Source organism: Lithobates pipiens, unplaced genomic scaffold (genome assembly GCF_037356315.1).
Source record: "Lithobates pipiens isolate NorthernLeopardFrog02 unplaced genomic scaffold, aLitPip1_a1.2 Scaffold_18, whole genome shotgun sequence".
Lineage (NCBI taxonomy): Eukaryota > Metazoa > Chordata > Amphibia > Anura > Ranidae > Lithobates > Lithobates pipiens.
The window spans coordinates 481,312,814-481,336,618 of record NW_027507758.1 but is presented as its reverse complement, the minus strand read 5'-3'; the positions used below and the strand labels follow the sequence as shown (position 1 = coordinate 481,336,618).

The window sequence follows — 23,805 nt, the reverse complement described above, 5'->3', positions numbered from 1 at the left end:
CATTTTTATATATATATAATATTATATGTGTGTGTGTTTATATATGTGTGTGTTTACATGTATGTATGTATGTATGTATGTATGCACATTTTATGTAAAATGCTGTTTCCCCCGAAAAGCGATCCATGCTCAGATCGCTTTTCAGGGACATTTGACAGGCGGTAGAGAGGCAATATGTTGCCTACTGACCACCTGTTTTAACCCCTTAAATGCATCATCACTATGCTGCAACTGCATACAGTGCACACAGTTGCAGGGGGTTGGAGTGCAGCCCCATTCACCTAGGGGTATACTTCAAGGGTGCCCTGACTGGAAAAAGATTGTGAAACACCGACATAGAGGAACCCATCTTTCCATTTTACAGATTGGCCTCGGCGTCTGTGGTATGCCGACATAGTACGAATGGTGGCGGATGTTCCTTGGTGGCTGCCAATGCGAGAGGACCTTCTGTCGCAAGGTCCAATACTTCATCCTGCTTTACCGTCACTGGCTTTAATGGCATGGTTGTTGAAAGCCAGGTGCTAAGGGACCAAGGTCTGTCGGATTCAGTAATCTCCACTATGTTGAGGGTACGGAAGTCATCTTCTCGGAAGATTTATCATCGTACATAGAAGGCCTACTCCTCCATGTGTGAGGAGATGGGGTGGCGCCCACGCACATACTCAGTTTCCACCATCCATATTTTTGCAGTGAGGAGTGGATCACAATCTTGCCTTAAGCACCATTAAGGGACAGATATCAGCTTTGGCTTTCTTTTTTCAGCGACCCTTGGCGACTCATTCATTGGTGAGTACATTTGTTCCGGGGGTTCGACATGTGGCCCCTCCAGTTTGAGCACCGCTACCTCTGTGGGATTTGAATCCGGTGCTCTCGGTGCTTCAGAAACCGCTGTTTGAAAACATTAGGGAGCTCCCTTTATTGGCACTCTCTCAGAAAGTAATCTTTCTAGTGGCTATTACAGCTACCAGCAGGGTTTCCTTATGTCCTCAGTCGTCTCACCCCAAAGAGGTTGCTTTGTATTCCTTGGATGTGGTCTGGGCCCTGCTGATGTATCTGTCTGCTACAGCTCTTTTTTGGAGGTCAGACTCGCTGTTTGTATTGGTGGCTAGTCCGAAGGAGGGCCTGGCAGTTTCGTTGGCCATCATTTCGGTGGATCAGACAGATCCTGGTTCAGGCTTATGCCATAATGGGGCGGGTGCCCCCCTTCCCTGTCACGGCACATTCTACCAGGGCAATTAGTGCCTCTTGGGCTTTCCGACATAAAGCATCTGTTTCTCAGGCGTGTAAGGCAGCGACCTGGTCGTCCATTCACACTTTCACTAAATTTTACAAGGTTGATGTGAGCCCATCTTTGGATGCTTGTTTCGGCCGCAAGGTTTTGCAGGCGGCTGTTTAAGGTTGCAACTCCTCCATTGAGGAGCTCTGGTTGTTATGGGTGGAGTTATTTTCTTGCTGTTCCCACCCCTCGTTTTTGACACTGCTTGGGGACGTCCCTAAGGTCAAAATGAAGAGGCTGTGTCTGTCAATGAATGAAAGAGAAAATAGCATTTTTTTACTCACCGTAAAATCCTTTTCTCTGAAGTTCATTGACGGACACAGCACCCCCCCCCCCCTATTTATGTTTGTACTGCTTTTGACAAACTGGTCTACTGGATGCAGTGTGAGGGGTTATAGCCAGCAGGACTGCCCCCTGGGTGGTACTGTGCACTTTTGCTGTTTTTAACATGTTTTGCCTAGTCCTCTCCTAAAGGGGCAATATAAGGGGCGATATAACCCTTAGGTCAAGATGAAGATGCTGTGTCTATCAATGAACTTCAGAGAAAAGGATTTTACGGTGAGTACAAAAATCCTATTTTTTGCAGAAGAGATATCAATGGTCTCGTCTGCAAAAAATCCACTTACTTGCCCATTCTGAATGCTCCCTGGCATGTAAACTGAGCTTTGCATGTGTACCTGCCAAATTCCTGTGTGCTGGGATGATGTCACTCCTTTGCTAGCGCAGGAGCCAGTCATCCCGGCACAATGAAGAAGAAGCTGGTGCTGGCAAAGGACATTGTAGGAAAAGTAAGAAAAGCTCTCTTTAGTTATGTTTTGAAGCTCTTAAAGCAAAAATGCTACAACATTTCCTCACAATAGCATTACACAGAACAGAACAAACATTGCCCACCCAGTTACACTTCAAAACTTGATAACATTATAAAATACATAGTCAGTCATGTGCCTAGGTAAAATTTAGGTGTGTTCTGAACACTCTACAGTTCGTAAGAATGGAAGTGGTTGTCCAGGCCTCCAAATATTTGTGGTTGTGAGGTCGAGCTAGAAGCATCATCCTAAATAAGCCTATAAGGGGTAGTGTTCTGCCTTACCAAATGTTCTGTCTCAGAAGTGAAAACAGACTGTTAGGGGGTTATCTTTATTAATCAAACAAACTTCCTGCTCCTACAACTCCTACTACTACTGTAATATGCATTTTATGAAGAAAATAATGTGGATTATGAATGCTTTGTTTTTTGGTGGCACTAAGTCACATACTGTACATAGTTACATAGTCAAACTGAAAGGAGACACATCTAGTTCAACCAATAAAGAATGTAATAAATAGAAATTTTTCATATGCACAATCTACAGTTGCTCCTTTGGGAAGGAAAGAAAACCCTATGAAGCATGGTCCAGTTCTCTCCGGGGGGCAAAAACCCTTCCACATCCCCCAAGAGGCAATCAGATATTCCCTGGATCAACCATCTCTGGTGTTATTACCTATAAATGTTAATATCCAGTTATAGTTTGTGCATTTGCGAATGCATCCAGCTCTTTTTTTTATAACAATCTATTGTGCTGGCCAGAACTAGTTCTTAAAGGGAGTCTATTCTACTATTTTGCAGCACTTACTGTAAAATTCAGCTAATCTTTGCTCATAGCTGAGCTCCTTCATGCCTCTTATCCATTTTATTGCCCTTCTCTGAACTTTCCCCAGGTCTCCAATATCTTTTTTTTTTTAATTGAAGGCCAAAACTGAGCTGTATTATTAATGATTTGCACAGGGGCAAGATTATGATTCTCTCTCTCTGGAATCTATACTTCTTTTAATACAAGAAAGTACAGGGGTTGTACAAAATTATGATAACAAAAACAAACAGTCAGTTGAGCATGTCGACTGCGCTTTTGCTTATCAGATGACGTTTTCCCAGAAAATGTAAATGCCATCATAACCTTTGATACTGTACCTTGCGACACCGCAAATAAATTGGCAACTTCAGTCACAGAAGTACCAGATAAGTGGCCACCAACAATTTACCCTCTTTGAAACTCAGTAAGCTCTGACATGACTCCGTATTACTAGCAGTGCATGCAGTGAATGATGAAAGTAAGGCTTCCCACCTGTTTGCTAGGTGTGTCCCATCACACAGCGGAAGAAAAAGTATGTTACATCACTTCCACTTTCAATGAGAAACACGTCGTCACTTTAACACCTGCAAATCATGAACTGTAGTGTTTCCATATTTTTGTCCAACCCTTGTTTTTTGTTAGCTTTAGAAAATTCAGCTTAATATTGCTGATCTTTAATCTACCAGAACACCCAAGTCTTTCTATTCCATAGACTCCTCCAGCTGTTCTCCTAAAATGTATGATGCATGCATGTTTTTAATCTCCAAGTGCATAACTTTACATTTATCAATATTAAACCTCATTTGCCACATAGTTAGCCAATTAAATAGTGCATTTAGGTCAGCTTGTAACTTGGAGACACCCTGAGACATTATTCCACTACAAGCTTGGTGTCATTTGCAAACATGATAACTCTATATAATTTATAAATATGTTAAAAAGTAAGGGTCCCAATTATGAACCTTAGGGTACACCACTAATAACCTTATGGCATTCAGAGTATGAATTATTAATCATTACTCAGAATAACATCTTTTTAGCCAATTTTCTATCCATTTACAAACTCAATTTTCTAAGCCTGTAGATTTCAATTTCTACATTAGCTGTGTGGGGAACTATGTCAAACTCTTTTGCAAAATGCAAATATACTTTATCCACAGCCAATTCTTTGTCTAAGGTTTGCTTACTTCCGCATAAAATAAATCAGATGTGTTTGACAACACCCACGTGTCCTCAAAAAATTGAGCTTTGTTATTTCAAAGCCATTGTTTCAAATTTTGAGGGATTTTATAACCATTTGACCTCTGCAAGATTTACCTCCCTTCATGACCAGGCCATTTTTGTCGATACGGCACTGCCTTATTTTAACTGAAAATTGCACGGTCATTTGACACTGTACCCAAATAAAATTTGTAATTTTGTTCCCACAAATATGATGGTGTTTGATCACCCACTGCGGTTTTATTTTTTGAACTATAAACAAAAAGAGACCAACAGTTTTAAAAAGTTGGGGGGGGGGGGCAGATGTGGCAGTGGAGGGGGGATGCAAACAAGCGGAACTTCCCCCTTTGAGTGAAGTTCCGCTATATTAAGAGTTAATATTACTATGTTGCATGTAACACAGATATATGAGCTGTACCAGTGTCATTGGACCCAATATACATACGGTGGGAGGGGGAAGTAAAACACCCAGGACAGACAGTGACATTCAATTATTCTACATAGCTGCTTTAGGCAATAACAGATTTCATTAAACAAAAAAGCAGAAGATGCCACCATCTAAGTGTATCAGTTTATTAAAAACTGTTTAAAAAATGGTTAAAAATTAACTCACAATTGTAGAAGAAAGACAGGCTCATGGTCAGCTCATCACCAGACTCTGGCTAGTGGTTAAAGACCGATGATGAGTCTTTCTATCTTCTACTCTTGTGAGTGAATTTTTAAACATTTTTTACACTGTTTTTAATAAACTGATACACTTAGCCCTTGTACACCCGGTCGGAGAATCCGTCGGAATGAGTCTTATCGGACCGTGTCGTCAGATAATCCGACTGTGTGTGGTATGCATCAGACTGATTCCGTCCGAATCTCCGTCCGACCCAATTTTCCAACATGTTGGAAATATTTCCCGACCAACTGGGCCGGGCGGACCTAATCCGATCATGTGTAGAGCATTTTCATCGGACCAAGTGCCACGCATGCTCAGATCAAATTCCTACATCAAAGCTATTGGCTACTAGCCTGAATGTAGTCCCATCGTAACGAAATTACGTCATCACGTTCTGAAAGATCGGATTTTTCCCCAACTTTGTCCGACCGTGTGTATGCAACAGTTTCGGACAAGATCCGACGGACAAAATCCGATGGGCATAATCCAACGGATTTGGTTGTGGAAATCTCCGACCGTGTGTACAGGGGCTAAGATGGTGAAAACTTCTGCTTTTTGTTTATTGTAATGCACAGAGATCATCCAATACTCTGCTAGAAGAGCTGCAGCCATCATACAAGTGATTCTCCCTAATTGGACCGATTTACCTTGGGACTTTATTCTTCTTCTTTTTGGGGCATTACATTTATTTTTCTGTTTGGATTATCATCATTAACTGTTGATAAAAAAACAAGTGCCATGAAGCATTCCCTCAAGCGCTCACAATCAACTGCTGAAGTTTAATATCAATTTACTGTGGGTGACTCTTGAAGCTGTTAAGAGGTGATATACAGGAAATATACAACTGTCATTGAATTCATGGAATAGGTAACGCACAAGTTCCAATGGAAAGGGGAGGGGTGTATTGGAATATAAAAGATGATCCTCAGCTCTCAGTAATTAAGATCAAGAGGAGATCCACAGTACAATTGCAGTAACCAGGGTGCTGGATCATAAATAAGCAACATTTATTAAAAGTAGCAAATCATTTACCGTTGGCTTAGAGCTGGATGATTATCACTTACTGTTGGTTTACTAACTAAGTTGGAAGCTTTTACCCTCCTAATTTGCAGGAAACAGTTTCTTAGACAAAGAAAGGCTGCAGTGAAGATCCAGGCAGTGTGGAGGGGATTCCATAGCAGGAAAACATATCTGAAGGTACTATTTTTCATGTTTTCGAACTTTGTAATCCAACTGTTTTGGTTTGTGTAGCATCTAAGTCAACATGTGGATTTGAATAAGGTGTGAATGCAGAATTTGGCTATATGTGAACATTTTCACCTGTCACTTTCTTGTGCCTTAGATGCGACATGGTTTCCAGAGGTTGCAGGCACTGGTGAGAAGTAGACAGCTTCGCCAGCAGTATAAGAAATCTCAGTTGGTCATTACAAAACTACAGTCAAGATGCAGAGGTTATCTCCTGCGACAGAAGCTTGTTCGAGAAAATAAAGCAGCATTGGTTATACAGACTTACACCAGGGGTATGCTGGCTCGTATGAGTTACCAGAAACAAAAATACAATGTAAGAATAATCAGTTTATATAACAAGCAATGTTACTGCTTTCCTTTTTGTGTTAGAAGCTCTGTTGTTGAAGTAGAATTGTAAAGTATGGAACCAGGCAGAACTTAAGTAATGCAGGTTTATTAACAACTGATAACATACAGGTTTATGTTCAAAGTATTACAACATACAGGTCTCATTTATACAGTTTCTTACATTGCAAGCATATTAGATATAGGTATTCTTATTCCCTAACCAAATTGAAACAATTGTGAATTGTTCTCACCTTGAACCAGAATGGGTCTTTTCTGACAATTCTTGGTAACCCGTCATCTGCTAGGGACCAGATGATTGGCGAGTGGTCCAGTCCACTCACAGAGTTCTGGGTTCCAGCTCAAACAAGTTTGTGAGGGAAATTCACCTGAGACCACACTCTGGAACAGGTTAAGAAGTCTTCTCTGACTCGTACAAGGATACAAGTTTCGGACAGATATTTGCCCATTGACCTCTATGACCCTTGCAATAGGGTAGCATACACAGAGTTCAGCCTTATGAGCTCCTATCTGACTTGTCTGACTAACAATTGTAGAGCTTGCATTTATATACCATTTTTACAAGCCTTATCTTAATAATCTCGCCTACATATGATTGGACGCTAAGATCTACCTCAATGTGACCAACCATAAATCTGACACCTTTTCTACAACCAGATAAATGTAATTACCCTGAGAATTCCTATATGTTCATTAAAAATGATTTACAACTGCTTTTGTCCAATTAAAGACACCTGTGTAGAGACAGCCTGGCACCCAGCTGTGTTATCAAACCTTCCTTATCTTTTTAAGATTTAACTAAGTTCAAGAACTACAAATTTACGACCTTGAGAGAATGAACTTTCAATAACCCCACCAGATGTGTTATATGTGTTACTGTAGAATCCTATGTGTAAAAGTACTGTATCACCTACAATATATATACATATATATACACACATATATGCAAGGCCATTTACTTATTCAATATTGTCAAATTATTAACATACATAGATATACATAAATATATACTTATATATAATTCCTTCTTCAATGTATTTTAACAGTTTTAATGAGGGCTCAAGCAGACCTTTGTTTGACCCTGTCAAACTTAATTTAATGTTCTTTACATAACTTTTCTGTATTCCACCTAATTGTTTTAACCACCTGTTTTTCTTATCTTTGACGCTGCTTATCTTATCTCTTATTATTTATGCACTGTCAAGTGTTTTCTTTTCTAATTAGTGTTTACTTAAAAACTAAAACAATGAACTTTCACCCAGTAAACTATCTTATAGAAAGTATCAGAAAGAAGCAGAGAGGTAATCTAAAGTTCAACATTTAAAATGAAATATTTCTAAATCTATGGAAAACAAAGTATACGTTATTAAAGAATAATAAGTGTTGCTTTACATATTGAATAATAATATTGATAAGACCACTACTATAAAATAAAAACAATAATAATAATATGAATAGTAATATGAATAATAATAATATGAATAACATAAAATATATATTGGTTAATATGAAATTCTACTACATTGTCTTTAAAGATGTATTGTTATTGGTAACAGGGGTTCGTGAGTCAGCAACAATTGGCCATGCAAGAGCAAAGGAGGATGAAGCAGAAGGAAATGCTTCAAGCCCAAGAGAAGGAAAACATGGCCATGGTGGAGCAAGTCTTTGGTTTTTTGCCTGATGATGTAGGTACCAAAACTGTTTATTGTTAAGGAAGGACTCTGTAGTGGAATATAAGTACATGTTTGGTAGCTATGCTGAATTACAAATAACTATCCTCTTTTCTTTCCAGGACATGGATTCTCCACAGTTTTTGATTGAAACAGACCTAGATGCACTGCCTCTTAAGCTGGGAAAAGACATCGACCACCTGACAGAATTTACTTTTCCCAAGTTTGCTGCAACCTACTTTCAGGGCTCAGCAACGGATAACCATATACGAAAGACAATACACCAGCCACTTCTATATCATGAAGACCAAAGCGATGTTCTGGTACTGGTTACAGTTTTGACAATTATCCTTGTGTTTCAGTCTGTTCTTCTAGCTCAAGAAGTTAAAGAAAAAGCTGTAGGATGAACCAGTATTTTTTATATGCAGAAGTAGCATGTTGGCAGACAACAGCTCCCAGCCTAACTGAGCCTGAACATAAGCTCATTCTGTCTCTTAACAAGGGGTGGAATTCACACACTAAAAATCATATTTAAATTGTCCCGTGTTCCAAAATACACTTACCGTACCTTTTCATTGATTTCTAAATGGTAAAAGGCTATTAAAATAATATGTCCGTTTTTGTTTTTGTTTTTTGTTTTTATGTACATTTATAGGATAAAAAACAATGTTATTTTCTGTTTTAGGCCTCATTAGCTGTTTGGAAAATTATATTACGTTTTATGGGGGACCTTCCTGAACCGGTATTATATGCTGCCAGATCTGCAAGCCAAGGCAGCTCTGTGATAACACAGATTTATGACACCTTAACCAAGAAAGACAAAATTCAAGCTGGAATAAAGGCCAATATGCAAGGAGTAAGTTAAAAGTAAATGTATTTTCCTGTATTTTCATAGTACCTTGAGGCAAAATGGAAGGGCCTTGGGTAAAACTGAGACAAATCAGGGTAAAACCTTGGCAGTTCTTGCTTGGAGTCTATTTTTTTTCTCTGAAATGATGCAGGGATTTAAGTTGCTTGACATCTAAGCACATTAGCTTGCTATTTTGCTAATGCAGAGTAAAACATTAAAAACAGCATTTTCTTTTTAATGCTTGGGGAGCTGAGTAACTTTTTATTCATAATCTAATAGAAAGAATTTTTTTTTAATGATTTCTTATTTTACAATATACAAAGTTATATATATATATATATATATATATATATATATATATACACACACACACACAATATACACATGTAAAGTTACATAAAAGTAGGTAGGCAACGTTACATTACAAGGCACATAACAGAATTGCAAGCCATTTAGAGTGGTCTGTAGTAAGAGTATCAGACAAAACACATCCAGCAGCTTAATTGTGTACAGTAGTAGAACATTAGCATCTTTAAAGCAATGCACATGCAATTACCATCCTTGGATGAGATTTCTCTTTTGTAAATAACAATGAAAAAAAAAATAGAATATTAACACTTGGGTTGGGAAAGAAATAACACAGAGAAAGAAAGTAAATCCTAGTACACACTATAAGAAAATAGAACAACCAATCGTATCATAATGAACCAAAGTGGTTGAAAAGCCTAAACATTTCCATGCATTAAGGTAAACATTTTTTAGGTGTCAGCATCCCCCCTTACCCCCCCTTCTACTTACCTGAACCCGCTTTCGATCCAGCGCTGTGCATGTCCTCTCTACCCTCACTTCAAGGTCTCGCTGGCTTTGCTGGGGCATTTAAAGCCATTGGCTCCCAGTGCTGTCAATCAAAACCAGTGACAAGGGAGTGGGGGCGGGACCGAGTCCTGCTGTCTGTGTCAATGGACACAGCAGCAGGGATCTGTGCGAGCATGCGTGAGTACCTCCCATTGGGTAATTTATTCAAGTTTAAAAAGCTACAAAATGCGCCAAATAGGCCTAAACAGCATTTAAAAAAAGCATTTTTTTAATTAAAAAATGTATGTATTTTGTGGCCGGCCGACCCGCTACAGTACACACGCCCGTGCTTGGGAACAATGGGATGTAGTGCACGTGACATCAGTACATCGCTCCTCTCTCCCACTGAAGTCATTGCACGCTACGCCCCGTTGTTCCCAAGCACGGGCGTGTGTACTATAGCCGGCCGGCCGCAAAATACATACATTTTTTAATTTCAAATTATTTTTTTTGATGCTGCTTACGCCTATTTGGCTCTTTTTGTGGCTTTTTAAACTTGAATAAATTACCCAATGGGTTTTACATATGGTTGTCCACTATTGTCTTCTTCTGAGCCACGTTTGATCCGCCACACACTGAGCTGCATCCAAGCTTGCATCTGATGTTTGGGTCTGCTGTTGTCCGGTTCGGGAGATCTTTCCATAGACACGCCGACTGGATCGGGACTGGAAACCCATTGAAGAAAAGGCCCTGGCTGCGTGTTAGCCACAGGCATTATCTGCCTGCCAGCTGGTAAGCGCACATCTATGCAGTGGTGGGTTCACAAAGGAAGTCACAATTTGTTTTGCCAGAAAGGTCACAATGTTTTGGAACCAAACACAAGTCGTTATCTGTATCAATCTGATAAAGACGTTTTTGAGATTTGTTTATTAACATTGGACTTTTTCACTTTTTTCTATTTTTATTTATTCCATGTTGATCATTCACTATATTTACAGAGTATTCAATTATATCTGCATTACCTAGTTTTGTTTTAGAGCGCAGCTATTTTTGTTTTTCCACAACCAAAATCGTAAATGTATTTTATTGGGATTTTATGTGATAGACCAATACAAAGTGGCACATAATTGTGAAGTCGAAGGAAACTGATAAATTGTTTTCAACATTTTTTACAAATAAATATCTGAAAAGTGTGGTGTGCATTTGTAGAACCACCCTTCGCTGCAATTACAACTGCAAGTCTTTTTGGGGTTGTCTCTACCAACTTTGCGCATCTAGTGAGTGAAATTTTTGCCCATTCTTCTTTGCAAAATAGCTCAAGCTCTGTTAGTTCGGATGGAGAGCATCTGCGAACAGAAATTTTCAAGCAATTTTCAAGTCTTGACACTTCTCAATTAGATTTAGGTCTGGACATTAACTGGGCCATTCTAACACATTACTATTATATTATATTATACACGATTTATATAGCACCAACAGTTTTTACACAGCGATTTACAATGTATAGGGGGTGACAACACAATTACAGTAGCCCTTGTACACGCGGTCGGACATTCCGACAACCAAATCAGTCGGATTTTGTCCGACGAATTTAGTCCGACGGATTTTGTCCGAAACTGTTGCATACACACAGTCGGACAAAGTTGTCAGAAAATCCGATCGTACTTAAGGTGATGACGTTTTTTTGTTTGGACGGGACTACGTTCAGGCTAGTAGCCAATAGCTTTAGTCTAGGAATTTGATCTGAGCATGTGTGGCACTTTGTCTGATCGGAATTCTGTACACATGATCGGACAAAGTCCGATTGGATCATGTTGTCGGAAAATTTTATAGCCCAGCTGGAAAACTTAGTCCGTTGGAATACTCCGACGGGAACAGTCCGATGGAGCCCACACACTGTCGGATTATCCGACAAGGCGGTCCTATCGGACATTGTCCATCGGAATGTCCGATCGTGTGTACAAGGGCTTACAGTTCAATACAAAAGGTACAGGAGGGCCCTGCTCCTAAAGCTTACATTCTAAAGGGAGGGGGGTGGTGGTACAATAGGTAATAGCTGCAGAGAATGATTTGATGGGGGTGGCATGAATATGAATATGCTTTGAGCTAAACCATTACATTGTAGCTCTGACTGTATGTTTAGGGTCGTTGTCCTGCTGCAAGGTGAACCTCTGCCCTAGTCTCAAGTCATTTGCAAACTCTAACAGGTTTTCCTCTAAGATTGCCTGGTAGTTGGCTCCTTCCATCTTCCCATCAACTCTGACCAGCTTCCCTATCCATGCTGAAGAAAAGCATCCCCACAACATGATGCTGCCACCACCATGTTTCATGTCAAAATGTGTGTTCTTCCACATGGCTTCTCGCAAACTGCAAATGGGACTTCTTAAGCCTTTCTTTCAACAGAGGCTTTCTTCTTGCCACTCTTCCATAAAGGCCAGAATTGCATGACTAATGCCGCTTACACACGATTGGAATTTGGGCCAGCAAAAGACCGATGAGAGCTTTTCATCGGAAAATGCGACCCTGTGTATGCTCCATCGGAAATTTGCTCGCCGAATTCCCGCCAGCAAAAATTTTATAGCATGTTCTCAATTTTCCCGATGGAAAAACTTTCTATCGGAAATTCCTATTGTGTGTATGCAATTCCGACGCGCAGAAACTCACACATGTTCAGATTCAACTACGAGATGGAAGTTATTCCTTACTAGGTATTTAACTTCCTTTTTCTAGTCCCGTTGTACGTGTTGTACGTCACCGCATTCTTGGCGGTCGGAATTTGGTGTGACAGTGTGTAGGCAAGACAGCTTGAGCGGAATTCCATCGGAATTCCGACGGGAAAACCATCAGAGCTTTTTCCGACGAGAATTCCGATTGTGTGTACGTGGCATAATAGTTGTCCTGTGGACAGATTCTCCCACCTGAGCTATGGATCTCTGCAGAATTACCATAGGCCTCTTGGCTGCTTCATTTTGGTGAATGCTCTCCCTGCCTGGCCTGTCAATTTAGGTAGACGGCCATGCCTTGGTAGGTTTTCAGTTGTGCCATACTATTTCCATTTTCAGATGATGGATTGAACGGTATTTTGTGATATGTTCAAAGCTTGGGATATTTATTTTATAACCTAACCCTGCTTTAAACTTCTAGACAATTGTATCCCTGACTTGTCTGGTGTGTTGCTTGGCCTGCTTGATGCTGTTTGTTCACTACGATTTTCTAAGAAACTTCTGAGGGCTTCACAGAACAGCTTTATTTATACTGAGATTAAATTACACACATGTGGACTATATTTACTAATTAGCTGACCTCTGAAGGCAATTGGTTCCACTAGATTTTAATTAGGGGTATCAGAGCAAAGGGGGCTGAATACAAATGCACGCTACACTTTTCAGATATTTATTTGTAAAAACATTTGAAAGCCATTTATCATTTTCCCTGCACTTCACAATTATGTGCCGCTGTGTGTTGGTCTATCACATAAAATACATTTATGTTTATTTTCTTACATCAAGGGACACAGAGCCATAGTAATTACTATGTGGGTTATATTGGACCGACAGGTGCCGGACACTGGCATGCCCCTAAAGGCGTGTACTCCCCTATATAACCCCTCCCATTACTGGGAGTCTTCAGTTTTGTTGCCAGTGTCTAAGGTGTTGGTCACAAGTTGTGCTGTGCTGTGCTGTGCTGTGCTGAGCTCCACGGGTAATAATCATTGATGAGGGCTAGCCATGCTGACCGGATCTGTTCTGATATCTTTTCATGGGCTAAATTAATGATACCCGGACCTCGTATCCGAAGAAACAAGGTTTTGCTTACGAACGCTTCTCTTTAGAGAGCTGGGCCCTTGGATTCAGTACTTTTTGGTAGTGAGGACATAAAGTTTTACTGGCAGGGTGCTGTCGCAGGTCCAGGATTGTGCGATAACCTGAGAGTTCTCCGGTTCCTGAAGGTTTCCTATAAGGTCTCAGAGCCTACTGTGAAGGGTGAAGATTAGGTCTTTATCTCTGATAAAACCTTGCTGCGAGGATAAGGTAAGGGAGATTTTCTCAGGAATTTCTCCTTCTATGTATAGTGTATAGTGTTGTCATGCCTATGTGTCACCACTGGGGGCTGTATTGAGCATTCACCATCCTGACGCTGGAAACAGCAGAAGCCTTCACTCTCCTGTCCTCTAGTCGGAACAGACCCTCTGGTAAGAAAAGGGGGGTCTGGTCTCTTCCTGTGCCCCCAGATTGGCTTTATTTCCCTTCAGGGGGCATGCCAAGACAGTTGCCTCTCTTTAAAAAAAATATATATATATTTATATATATATATATAAAGGGCAGACCGCGGCTGCATCAGCGGAGGATTTACCCCCCCCGCCATGCTTACAGGTCCACAGGATGCTGATAGCGTGGGAAAACACCTTCCTGAAAGGAGGGGGGCGTAATTCGTGGGGGTGTGGCTAATGGCGTCAGATGCCAGCCACACATGGAGGAAGCTGGTCCCAGAGCTGTATGTGTCAAAGCTGCTGCTGGCTGTGGAGGGGCAGAGCAGGTGGATGGCTTGGTCAGGTTAGTGTACACAGGTTTATTCCTTTGACACATTATACTTTGCTGTAGCTAGGGTTAATAGCAGCTAATGGTGCTGAACTATAGCCTAGCAATGTACATTTTTTGGCATAGTGCCTCTACTTGCTATGCTTCAGGCTAATGGGACCAAGAACCTCTCCAAAAGGTTATTTGTTTTGCACTGTAAACTAAATGCATTTCCAAAGAATGTCATCCTCCTCTGAAAGGGATACGGCTAGTCAGATTGAGCCATCAAGGGTAGAACTTCAGTCCCTGTATATATCATACAAACGGGTTTTTTTCTTCTACCATTTAAAAATTTGAAAGAAGATTAATGCTGTGATGTCTCTCCATAGTAGGACTAAACATAGCAGATTTCCATCTAGTCCTCAGGGCCCTTTTGTTGAGGTGCAGGAGGCTGGGGATCAGTTTGATCTTCCCAAATATTGGAAGATACTTATTTTTCCCCTTCGGAGGATCCTAACAGGGAGGGAGAAGCGTCACAAGTCAGGTGCTTGTGTACTCCCATACTTAACCCCTTTGTTGCCTGCAGCCCTGCTCTTGAGGTATCTACCTCTAATTAAGTTCATTAGAACCTCCCCCACCTGGGAATGTTTTCCTATTCATGCATAGCTTATGTATTCTGAATGGGAACATTTCTATGAAGAAATGGGGGGTTCCAGCAATTGATGCTGCAATCACCTCAGTGAGCAGAGTCTCACATGTTCGGTGGATAATGCACTGATGTTAAAGGATTCAGCAAATTAAAGTTGGAACTTCGTTTTAAAGACAAGATGTCTTTTGCAGTTCTTGCTGCAATTGGTGTATCTCAGTCTATTAACCCTTTAACGTCTGCTCCACCATTTTGGTGGAGCACATTTTGAGTCATACTAACTCATTGAAAAATGTGGGTGGCTTACATCAATCACCAGGGGGGCACGAGAGGTTGTGCAGCCCAAAAAGAGGAGAATAATGTTCTAGCTTGGGCAGAACACAACACTCCTTGCCTATCGGCAATTCTCATTTTTCAGGCGTACTACTTGAGTCGCCAACAATTATTTCCAGGAGAATAATCTCTTCACTCCGACATCTTCCTTGCGATATGTCAGAAGATGGGGTATTCCAGACATGGACCTATTCGTGTCCAGATTCATTAACAGAGTCAACAATTTTATGTCGAGAACAAGGGGTCTGCTAGCAGGCGGAACAGACGCATTAGTCTTCCCATGGGATCAGTTTTCACTGATCTATGCATTTCCTCCAGTTCTGCTACTTACGCGCCTTCCCTGCAGCATTAAGCAGGAACAAAAGGAGGTGATTCTGGTGGCCCCAGCGGGTCCCAGAAGATTTACTAAGATTGGAGTCCTTCAGACTGCCATTATAGCCAGACCTTCTTGCACACGGTCCGGTATTTCATCCTACCTTATGGACGAAAAATTTGACAGGTCTGACTGTTGAATCCCATTCTATAAAAGATCATGAGTGATCTCCTTTGGTAGTGTCTACTTTGATTAATGCATTGAAGCCGACTTCCAGAGTCACTTACTATAGAGTCTGGAAGGCATATGTTTCTTGGTGTGGATCCAGGGGTTGGCACCCCAGGAAGTATGTCATAGGCAGGATTCCTGATATCCTGCATATGGGATCTGAAATTAAGCTGGCCTTGACTTCTATCAAGAGCCAGATCCCGGCCTTGTCATTTTTTTTATATGGCCTCTTGCTTCCCACTCTTGGTGCGTAACTTATTCAGGGGATAACATGGTCTATTTCCCCTATCAAAGCACCTCTAAATCCTTGGGATTTAAGATTGGTCTTATCGGCTTTGCTGATTCAGCCGTTTGAATCTTTACGAGAAATTTCCTTGGTTCTTTTGACAAGACAGATAATCTTTTCTGGTTGCCATTTTTTCTGCTAGAAAAGTATCGGAAATAGCGAAAAGTATCGGAAATAGCGGCTCTGTCTTGTAAGAGCCATATTTCATCATGCATGGATGAGGTGGTTTTATGTCCTCATCCTGAATTCTTACCAAAAGTGGTAACAGGTTTTCATTTAAACCAAGTTATTATTCTTCCTTCTTTTTCCCCAGAGCCTTAATCTAGGAAAGAGAGGGCACTACATTCTCTTGATGTAGTAAGAGCGATCAGAGTCTATTTAAAGGCGACCGCTCGGGTTCACAAAACACAGGCTTTGTTTGTACTGCCAGAGGGTCCAAGATGTGGACAGGCAGCATCAAGATCCACTATTTTTCAAATGGATTTGTCAAGTGATTGTTCAAGCTTCAGCTTAAAGAAGAAAATTCTTCCTTCTCAGGTTAAGAGCACACTCATCCAGGGCGATTAGTGTCTCTTGGGTGGTGCATCATCAGGCCTCTATGGCTCAGATCTGTAAGGCCGGGACTTGGTCTTCGGTTCATATGTCAGATTTTATCAAATCGATATTAAAGGTCATGAGGATATTGCCTTTGGGCGCAGTATACTGCAGGCTGCAGTATGAGTCCTCTGGCCTCCTGTTTTTTGTTCTGTCCCCCCCCTTTCAGTTGCCATTGCTATGGGACATTCCATATAGTAATTACTATGGCTCTGTGCCCCCTGATGTAAGAAAAGAAAATAGGATTTTTATAACAGCTTACATGTAAAATCCTTTTCTTTGATGTATATCAGGGGACACAGAGGTCTCTCCCTTCTTTGGGATACACTTGTATTTCTTGGCTACAAAACTGAGGACTCCCAGTAATGGGAGGGGTTATATAGGGGAGTACTCGCCTTTAGGAGCGTGCCAGTGTCAAGCACCTGTTGGCCTATATAACCCACATAGTAATTACTATGGCTCTGTGTCCCCTGATGTACATCAAAGAAAAGTATTTTATAGGTAAGCTGGTTGTTACATGACAAATTGTGGAAAATTTCAAGAGGTATGAATACCTTTTCAAGGCACTGTATCTTCCAGGTTCAGGGTAAATGCAGAGTTCCGAACCAGAGACATCATAAATGTAGGCAGTTTGTCATAGTGAGAAATGCAGTCAGTTTTAGCTGCAATGTTCAGGGTTGGGCCATTGATGGGTGACGTAAATAGTGATTTGATGAATGTGACTTCTATTCATGATGGGAGGGATATTGTTGAATTTGCCTTCTCTAAAGAGAGTCACTGTTTGTATGCTGAGTTTCTAGAGTTGGAGAAGCCAATGCCCTCCGTGAATGTTAATTTAAGTGAGAAACTTGCAGGATACCCCATGGGGTGGGATTTGTACCATAGAAAACCCAAGAATATTTAGTGAAGAGACTTTAGGAAAATTGGAAATGTTTGTAAAAGATAAAACTATTTGTTTAAAATTGCATTGAGATTCTGTTTCTCTCCTAACAGCGGCACAATAGGCATGTGACCAAAACATACTTAACTACTTCCTGACCGGCGCTCACCAATGTACGTCGGCAGAATGGCACAGGCAGGCATATTGGTGTACAGGTTTGTCCATTTCTATATGCCGCCCTGCCATCGCATGCACGCCGCCGGCGGCGCACTCCCGTGCCGGTCGGGACCCCCGTGAGTCCGGTCGCGGGTCCCACAGACTCGATCGCCCCGGGGATACCCGCGATCGTCTCACAGGGAGGCTGAACGGGGAGATGCAGTTGTAAACAGCATCTCGCCATGCTGCCTAGCAACAAGTGACGCTGATCTCTGCTCCATGTGATTGGAGCAGAGATCAGTGTTCACTAACACAAAGCCCAGCCCCCCACAGTTAGTAACACGCCCCTAGGAACACTTAACCCCTACACTGCCATCCCCTGGTTAACCCCTTCACTGCCAGTGTCATTTACACAGGAATCAGTGCATTTGTATAGCACTGATTGCTGTATAAATGACAGTGGTCCCAAAAATGTGTCAAAAATGTCTGATGTGTCCGCCATAATGTCGCAGTCACAATAAGTGACTAGTAAAAAAAAATTATTAATAAAAATGCCATAAAACTATCCCCTATTTTGTGAACGCTATAACTTTTGCGCAAACCAATCAATAATCGCTCATTGCAATTTTTTTTACCAAAAATATGTAGAAGAATACGTATCAGCCTAAACTGAGGGAAATTTTTTTTTTAATATATTTTTGGGGGATATTTATTATAACAAAAATTAAAAAATAATGCGTTTTTTTCAAGATTGTCGCTCTATTTTTGTTTATAGCGCAAAAAATAAAAACCGCAGGGGTGATCAAATACCACCAAAAGAAAGCTCTATTTGTGGGAAAAAGGGACATCAATTTTGTTTGGGAGCCACGTCGCACGACCGCTCAATTGTCAGTTAAATCGACACAGTGCTGAATCGTAAAAAGTGGTCTGGTCTTAAGCCAGCAAAATGGAAAGTCTGAAAGTGGTTAAAATAACTACTGTAAAATAATTATAATAAAATAGTAAAATAATACAGTAAAATAATATACTCCCACAGCAACTGATCATCTTGAAAGTGACACACATTTCCTGGCCAGATTTGACATGGTATAGAATATCTCACTGATTGCATCACAGGTCCATATTTCAGACCAGTCATTTATCCCTATAATAAACATGCAGAGTGAGAAAGTATGTTTACAGTTTTTTTTTTTTTTTTTTAAATATCTCTTTATAAGTTTTTTTACATATCCATTATACATTGCTCTCTTATGAGCTTCCATAAAATCCATTCATAGTCATGTCCTCAAATACTACAAAATTATGCATATACATTTATACATTCATATTCCTCTTACCCCTTTTTTTTCCCCTTTTGGTGGGGCTTGTCCTATCTCCATGCTATTTTATTCTGATGCCGTTATGGAATTTTCTATCCAACTTGCCCATACTCTCTCATATTTCTCTCCGTGTCCTCTACTCCAACATGTTTCCCTATATAGTAGTAGATTAGTGTTAACGTTGGGGCTCCCGCCTTCTTCCAATTCAGCACTATTGTCTAGCATGTCTTCCCACTTATATTTGTCATCATGTTGGTGCCATTTCTCTACATGATACAGCGGAATTCGAACATTTGCGGCCATCTGACTTCCCACAAGGAATTTGAGGTTTCTGCCTATGCAGATGATCTGCTTTTATATCTGACCCAACCTCTGTCTTCTCTCACCAAATTTCCTTAAAATGATTCTAAAGGCTGAAGGTTTTTTACCTTGATGCATTCTATACAAGAAGGTAAGAAACCTTTTTCAGCAGCCCACCCAGCCCACCTAATACTTACCTGAGCTCCCTCTCGATCCAGCAATATACATGAGATCACTGGCTCTCCAGGGACTCTCCCTCCTCATTGGCTGAGACAGCAGTGAGAGCCTTTGGTTCCCATGGCTGTCACCCTCAGCCAATAAGCCAATGAGGAGAGGGGGCAGTCCAAGCCACGGCTCTTTGTCTAAATGGACACGCAAAACAGAGGCTCGTAAGTGAGCCTGCTCGGGTGCCCCCATTGCAAGCTGCTTGCTCATGGGGCACTCGACAGGACAGAGGGGCCATATGACCCGAGGAAGATCGGGGCTGCTCTGTGCAAAACCACTGAAAACCAAGTAAGTATTATATGTTTGTTATTTTAAAAATAAAATTGTCTTTGATATCACTTTACGGCATTGGATGAGTTCCAGAATATCACATATTTTAAGATTAACTACTCCAAGTCCTGCAGGCCCTAAATATCCCTTTACCTCCAGATAGCATAAACCAGTGATGGCGAACCTTTGTACCCAAGATCTTTTGGAGCTACTGATCCCATGATGGTCAACTACACTGCAGAGTGCATGAGCATCATGGGAAATGTAGTTCCAAAACATCTTGGGTGCCAAGGTTCGCCATCACGGCCATAGCCCAATGTAAACAAAATTTCCCCTTTCAATGGTTATCGCACTCCATTAAAGAGGAAGTAAACCCTGATGGGTTTTACTTCCTCTTTATTATATATTAAGCCTAATGGGCTAGTGTGCGTCGCAGACTCTGGCTCTGTGCCTGGCTGGAGCCGCATGACGTCATACCCGCACATGTAAGCGGGACCTACCAGTCAGGGCACACAAAGAGGAAGAAATGGCACGGAGGCCATTTCTTTACTGGGCACTACAAGGTAAATATCTCCTAAACAGCGCACATTTCAGTACATATAGAAAAGCCTTATTATAGGCTTACCTATATGTAAAAATGTCTCAGGGGGGTTTACAACCACTTTAAGTACCTGGTGATACATTTACCCTCCGTGCTTTCTGATCCCTACCCAATTAATTTTGCCTAACTGGCTATGTCATATGGAATGATTTACACACCTGCTACCAAATGCAAATTCTACTCGTTCGGCCGAGCGCCCATAGTCAAAATAAACATATTATACTTATTCCAAACCATACCGATTCTATTACCCTGTCACTTTTTTGCCGCGCTCTGACAAAAACATATAATTTTTCTGTGGCACAATTAGAGCCCCAGAGTGAAATACGGCATACTTACACTTGCTAAAGACAGGGGCATCGGCTTCCCGAATATGCAAAAGTACTACTGGGCCTATCACCTATAACGTGTTGTAGACTGGTCAGTACACTCCTCATTGAACGACTGGTCCTACCTTCAGATCCGACATTTCATAAACGATACCCATATGTGTGTGCCTGTCGCACTAGGTCCCCGATGAACATCTCTTCTACCCTACCTACCCACAGACCCATCTCACCTCCAGGACTTATTCTATCTTGCTCTCTGATACACTTCCTGGAGGTGACACTGCATAGGAGGCCTGGAATAATGACTTGGAGACTGATCTTACGGAGGAGCACTGGTCCTGTATAAATTCCAATCGCCTGAAAGGGTCTATTGTTAACATTTAGTAAATTAATTATAAACTCTGTAGCCATTGGTATCATACTCCGATGCGTTTCTATGCTATTTTTCTTGATGTTCTGCAAAACTGTTGGTGCTGCCACTCTGACAAAGGGGAGCTTTTACCCATTTGGTGGTCCTGTTCCCAGATACGCCCCTTCTGGCTGGATGTACACTCTACGATTAAACAGATCACAGATCGGGACTTACATTTTGAACCAGCCACTTTCCTTTTACATCATACTGACAAGTCTCCCTCCAAATACAAATGATCCCTTACCAGCCACATGCTTAATGCCACCAAAACATTCATTCCTAGATTATGGAGATTGACAGAGACACCGGGATTCTCTGACTGGCTTCATTGCATTGATCAGGTGGGAGAACTGGAAGAATTGGTACATAGGAGTAGAGAAACTGTCTTTGTTTCTATCCACCTGGAGGGGATGGTTTGTGTTTAAAGACTTGGATCTTTACAAGCGGCATCGCTCTTCCTGAATGAAATGATCCAGGCTCTGAACTCCACCTCTGGTGGGACTCCTGCCGGTCACTTATGCGGCAGAACGGCCAGTACACCCAGGGAGCCCCTTTTCACTCCCTTCCACTCCCCCTACTCATTCCCCCGATTATATCCATTTTAACACCCAAACCCTCCTTTTATCTCTATTTTATCATCCTCTGTTCCTCCTTTGGTCTCTCACCCCCCTTACCCTCCCCCTTTTTTTGTCTTTACCTCTCTCCTCTCTTTTAAACTCCCTGACCGCCCTTCCTTGGACAACCTCCCCTGTATATTACACCATGATACTCGTCCACTCTGTTACTGAGGTATAATCTTCTTGCTAATGTAAGCCTTTTTGTTTTGTTCTACATTGTTGGTCATGCCCTCCTTAATAGTTGTTGTTTGACATACTGTACCCTTTGGATGGTAACCTGTACCTATTTTTTTGTATTGTCTGGCAAAAAACATTATAATAATGTCAGGATACTGCATAAACAAAAGTGGCTCCATCATTTTGGAGAAAAACATATAGGCATTGTCGGGGGGGGGGGGGGGGAGTGCACTGTAGGAATATGTCTGTGAGAAGTAATAACTACCAGTGAATGTTATGCTCTGTACACACAATAGGACTTTCCGACAACAAAACCGTGGATTTTTGTTTCAAAGGATGTTGTCTCCCACTTGTCTTGCATACACACACGGTCACACAGATGTTGGCCAACAATTATGAACATAGTAACGTACAAGATGTATGTGATATCTCCATTACGAACACTAGTTTTACAAGACCAATCGATTCTGACTTGATTCCGAGCATGCGTGGACTTTTGTTCCGACGGACTTGTGTGCACACGATCGGAAATTCCGGCAACAAACATTGGTTGGAGGAAAATTTGAGAACCTGCTAGCCAACATTTGTTGGTGGAAAGTCCGACAACAAATATTCAATGGAGCATACACACGGTCGGACTTTCTACCAACAAGCTCACATCCAACATTTGTTGGCGGAAAATCCGATCATGTGTATTACATTTACTTGTTACTTAGCATCCATGCACTTCGTGTATAAATATACTGTATATCTGATTTGGACTTATAAACTGAGATCGTATGTACACTTTTACAGTCACAAAGAAACAATCCAAGAGTGAATTTTTCCAGAGAAATTTCCTCCATGAAGCTGAAACGATCTTCAAAATTAGCTGTACAGGTAAAACATAAAAGACCATTAGAAAATAACTTCGTTTACTGGTTTTCACTCTGTGTATCCGATCCATACAAAACCAAATTTTTAAATTTATTGTTTATAATGTTAAAGGTTTCAAATCAGCTGAGCAGTGGAAAAGATATATCAGATGATGAAAGCTCTCTGATAGATAAACCCATGTCCATGTTGGAGAAACTACATTTCATTGCTGGCAATGGAATCCTGCGTCCTGAAATCCGGTGAGAATCATTTTTACATACTTGCAGTCCACATACATCTAACACAGTGAGGTTGATTTACTAGCCCCCCTTGAGCCGATTCAGTTCGCATTTGTAGCACTATACAAGTCATTCATTCATACTAAAACTGGAGAGTGCAAAATCTGGTGCAGCTGTGCATGGTAGCCAATCAGTTTCTAACTCCAGCTTGTTCAATAAAAAATAAGTTCACCTTTTAACAAAAAATAATAAATGCACATTTTGTTTGTCGTTAAAAAATTTAGCATTTGCTATTTTTTTTTCGGAGCCTGTAAAGCATTGCAGAAGTTATCGGCATATCGCTGGTACTATGCAGGACTCCTGCAGACCTTTCAGTGTATCGTTTGTTCGCACTTTGGGCAAGCAGATACTGACAGGAAGAACTACCACAGTGCTCAACAGCAAGCCAGCAGCTGCAAAGCCTGTCGGGACATGTAGTCTCCTGTTTACAAAGGACTGTAAATGAATGATGTGGACGAATGGTTGGAGCAAAGCCCAGCAAATTTGGAATGTGCAACATCCTGAGGCCCTGCCAGGCAACGCTCCCCAGCACTTTTGGCTCCGCCCCCAGAGCTGCCTCCAGAGCTTTCTTATGGGGACCCCACCAGGAAGCTCCGGAGATGGAGTGAATCACGTCAGGGGCTTGGCCTGGCGGAGGTTCAGGCTGAGACTGCCATTTACCATTACACAGCGAGTCTTGTCTTAATGTGCGGCTCTCGGGACATCTACATACTCTTCACCACTGTCCGGAGCAAAGGCAAGCTCCCTTCCCCGTCAGCACTGGTCC

General features: G+C 41.4%; 1 protein-coding gene across 2 annotated transcripts in view; it reads left to right on the top strand.

The window, feature by feature from the left end:
• The window catches only part of MYO7B (myosin VIIB), a 523,403-nt gene that overhangs the window by 319,377 nt on the left and 180,221 nt on the right, over positions 1-23,805 (top strand). For both annotated transcript variants that reach the window (XM_077488413.1, XM_077488412.1), the window contains exons 20-26: positions 5,887-5,971; positions 6,117-6,335; positions 7,924-8,052; positions 8,160-8,360; positions 8,723-8,893; positions 22,681-22,764; positions 22,873-23,000. In XM_077488413.1, coding sequence (XP_077344539.1) covers positions 5,887-5,971; positions 6,117-6,335; positions 7,924-8,052; positions 8,160-8,360; positions 8,723-8,893; positions 22,681-22,764; positions 22,873-23,000 — 1,017 coding nt within the window. The remainder of the gene's footprint in view (positions 1-5,886; positions 5,972-6,116; positions 6,336-7,923; positions 8,053-8,159; positions 8,361-8,722; positions 8,894-22,680; positions 22,765-22,872; positions 23,001-23,805) is intronic.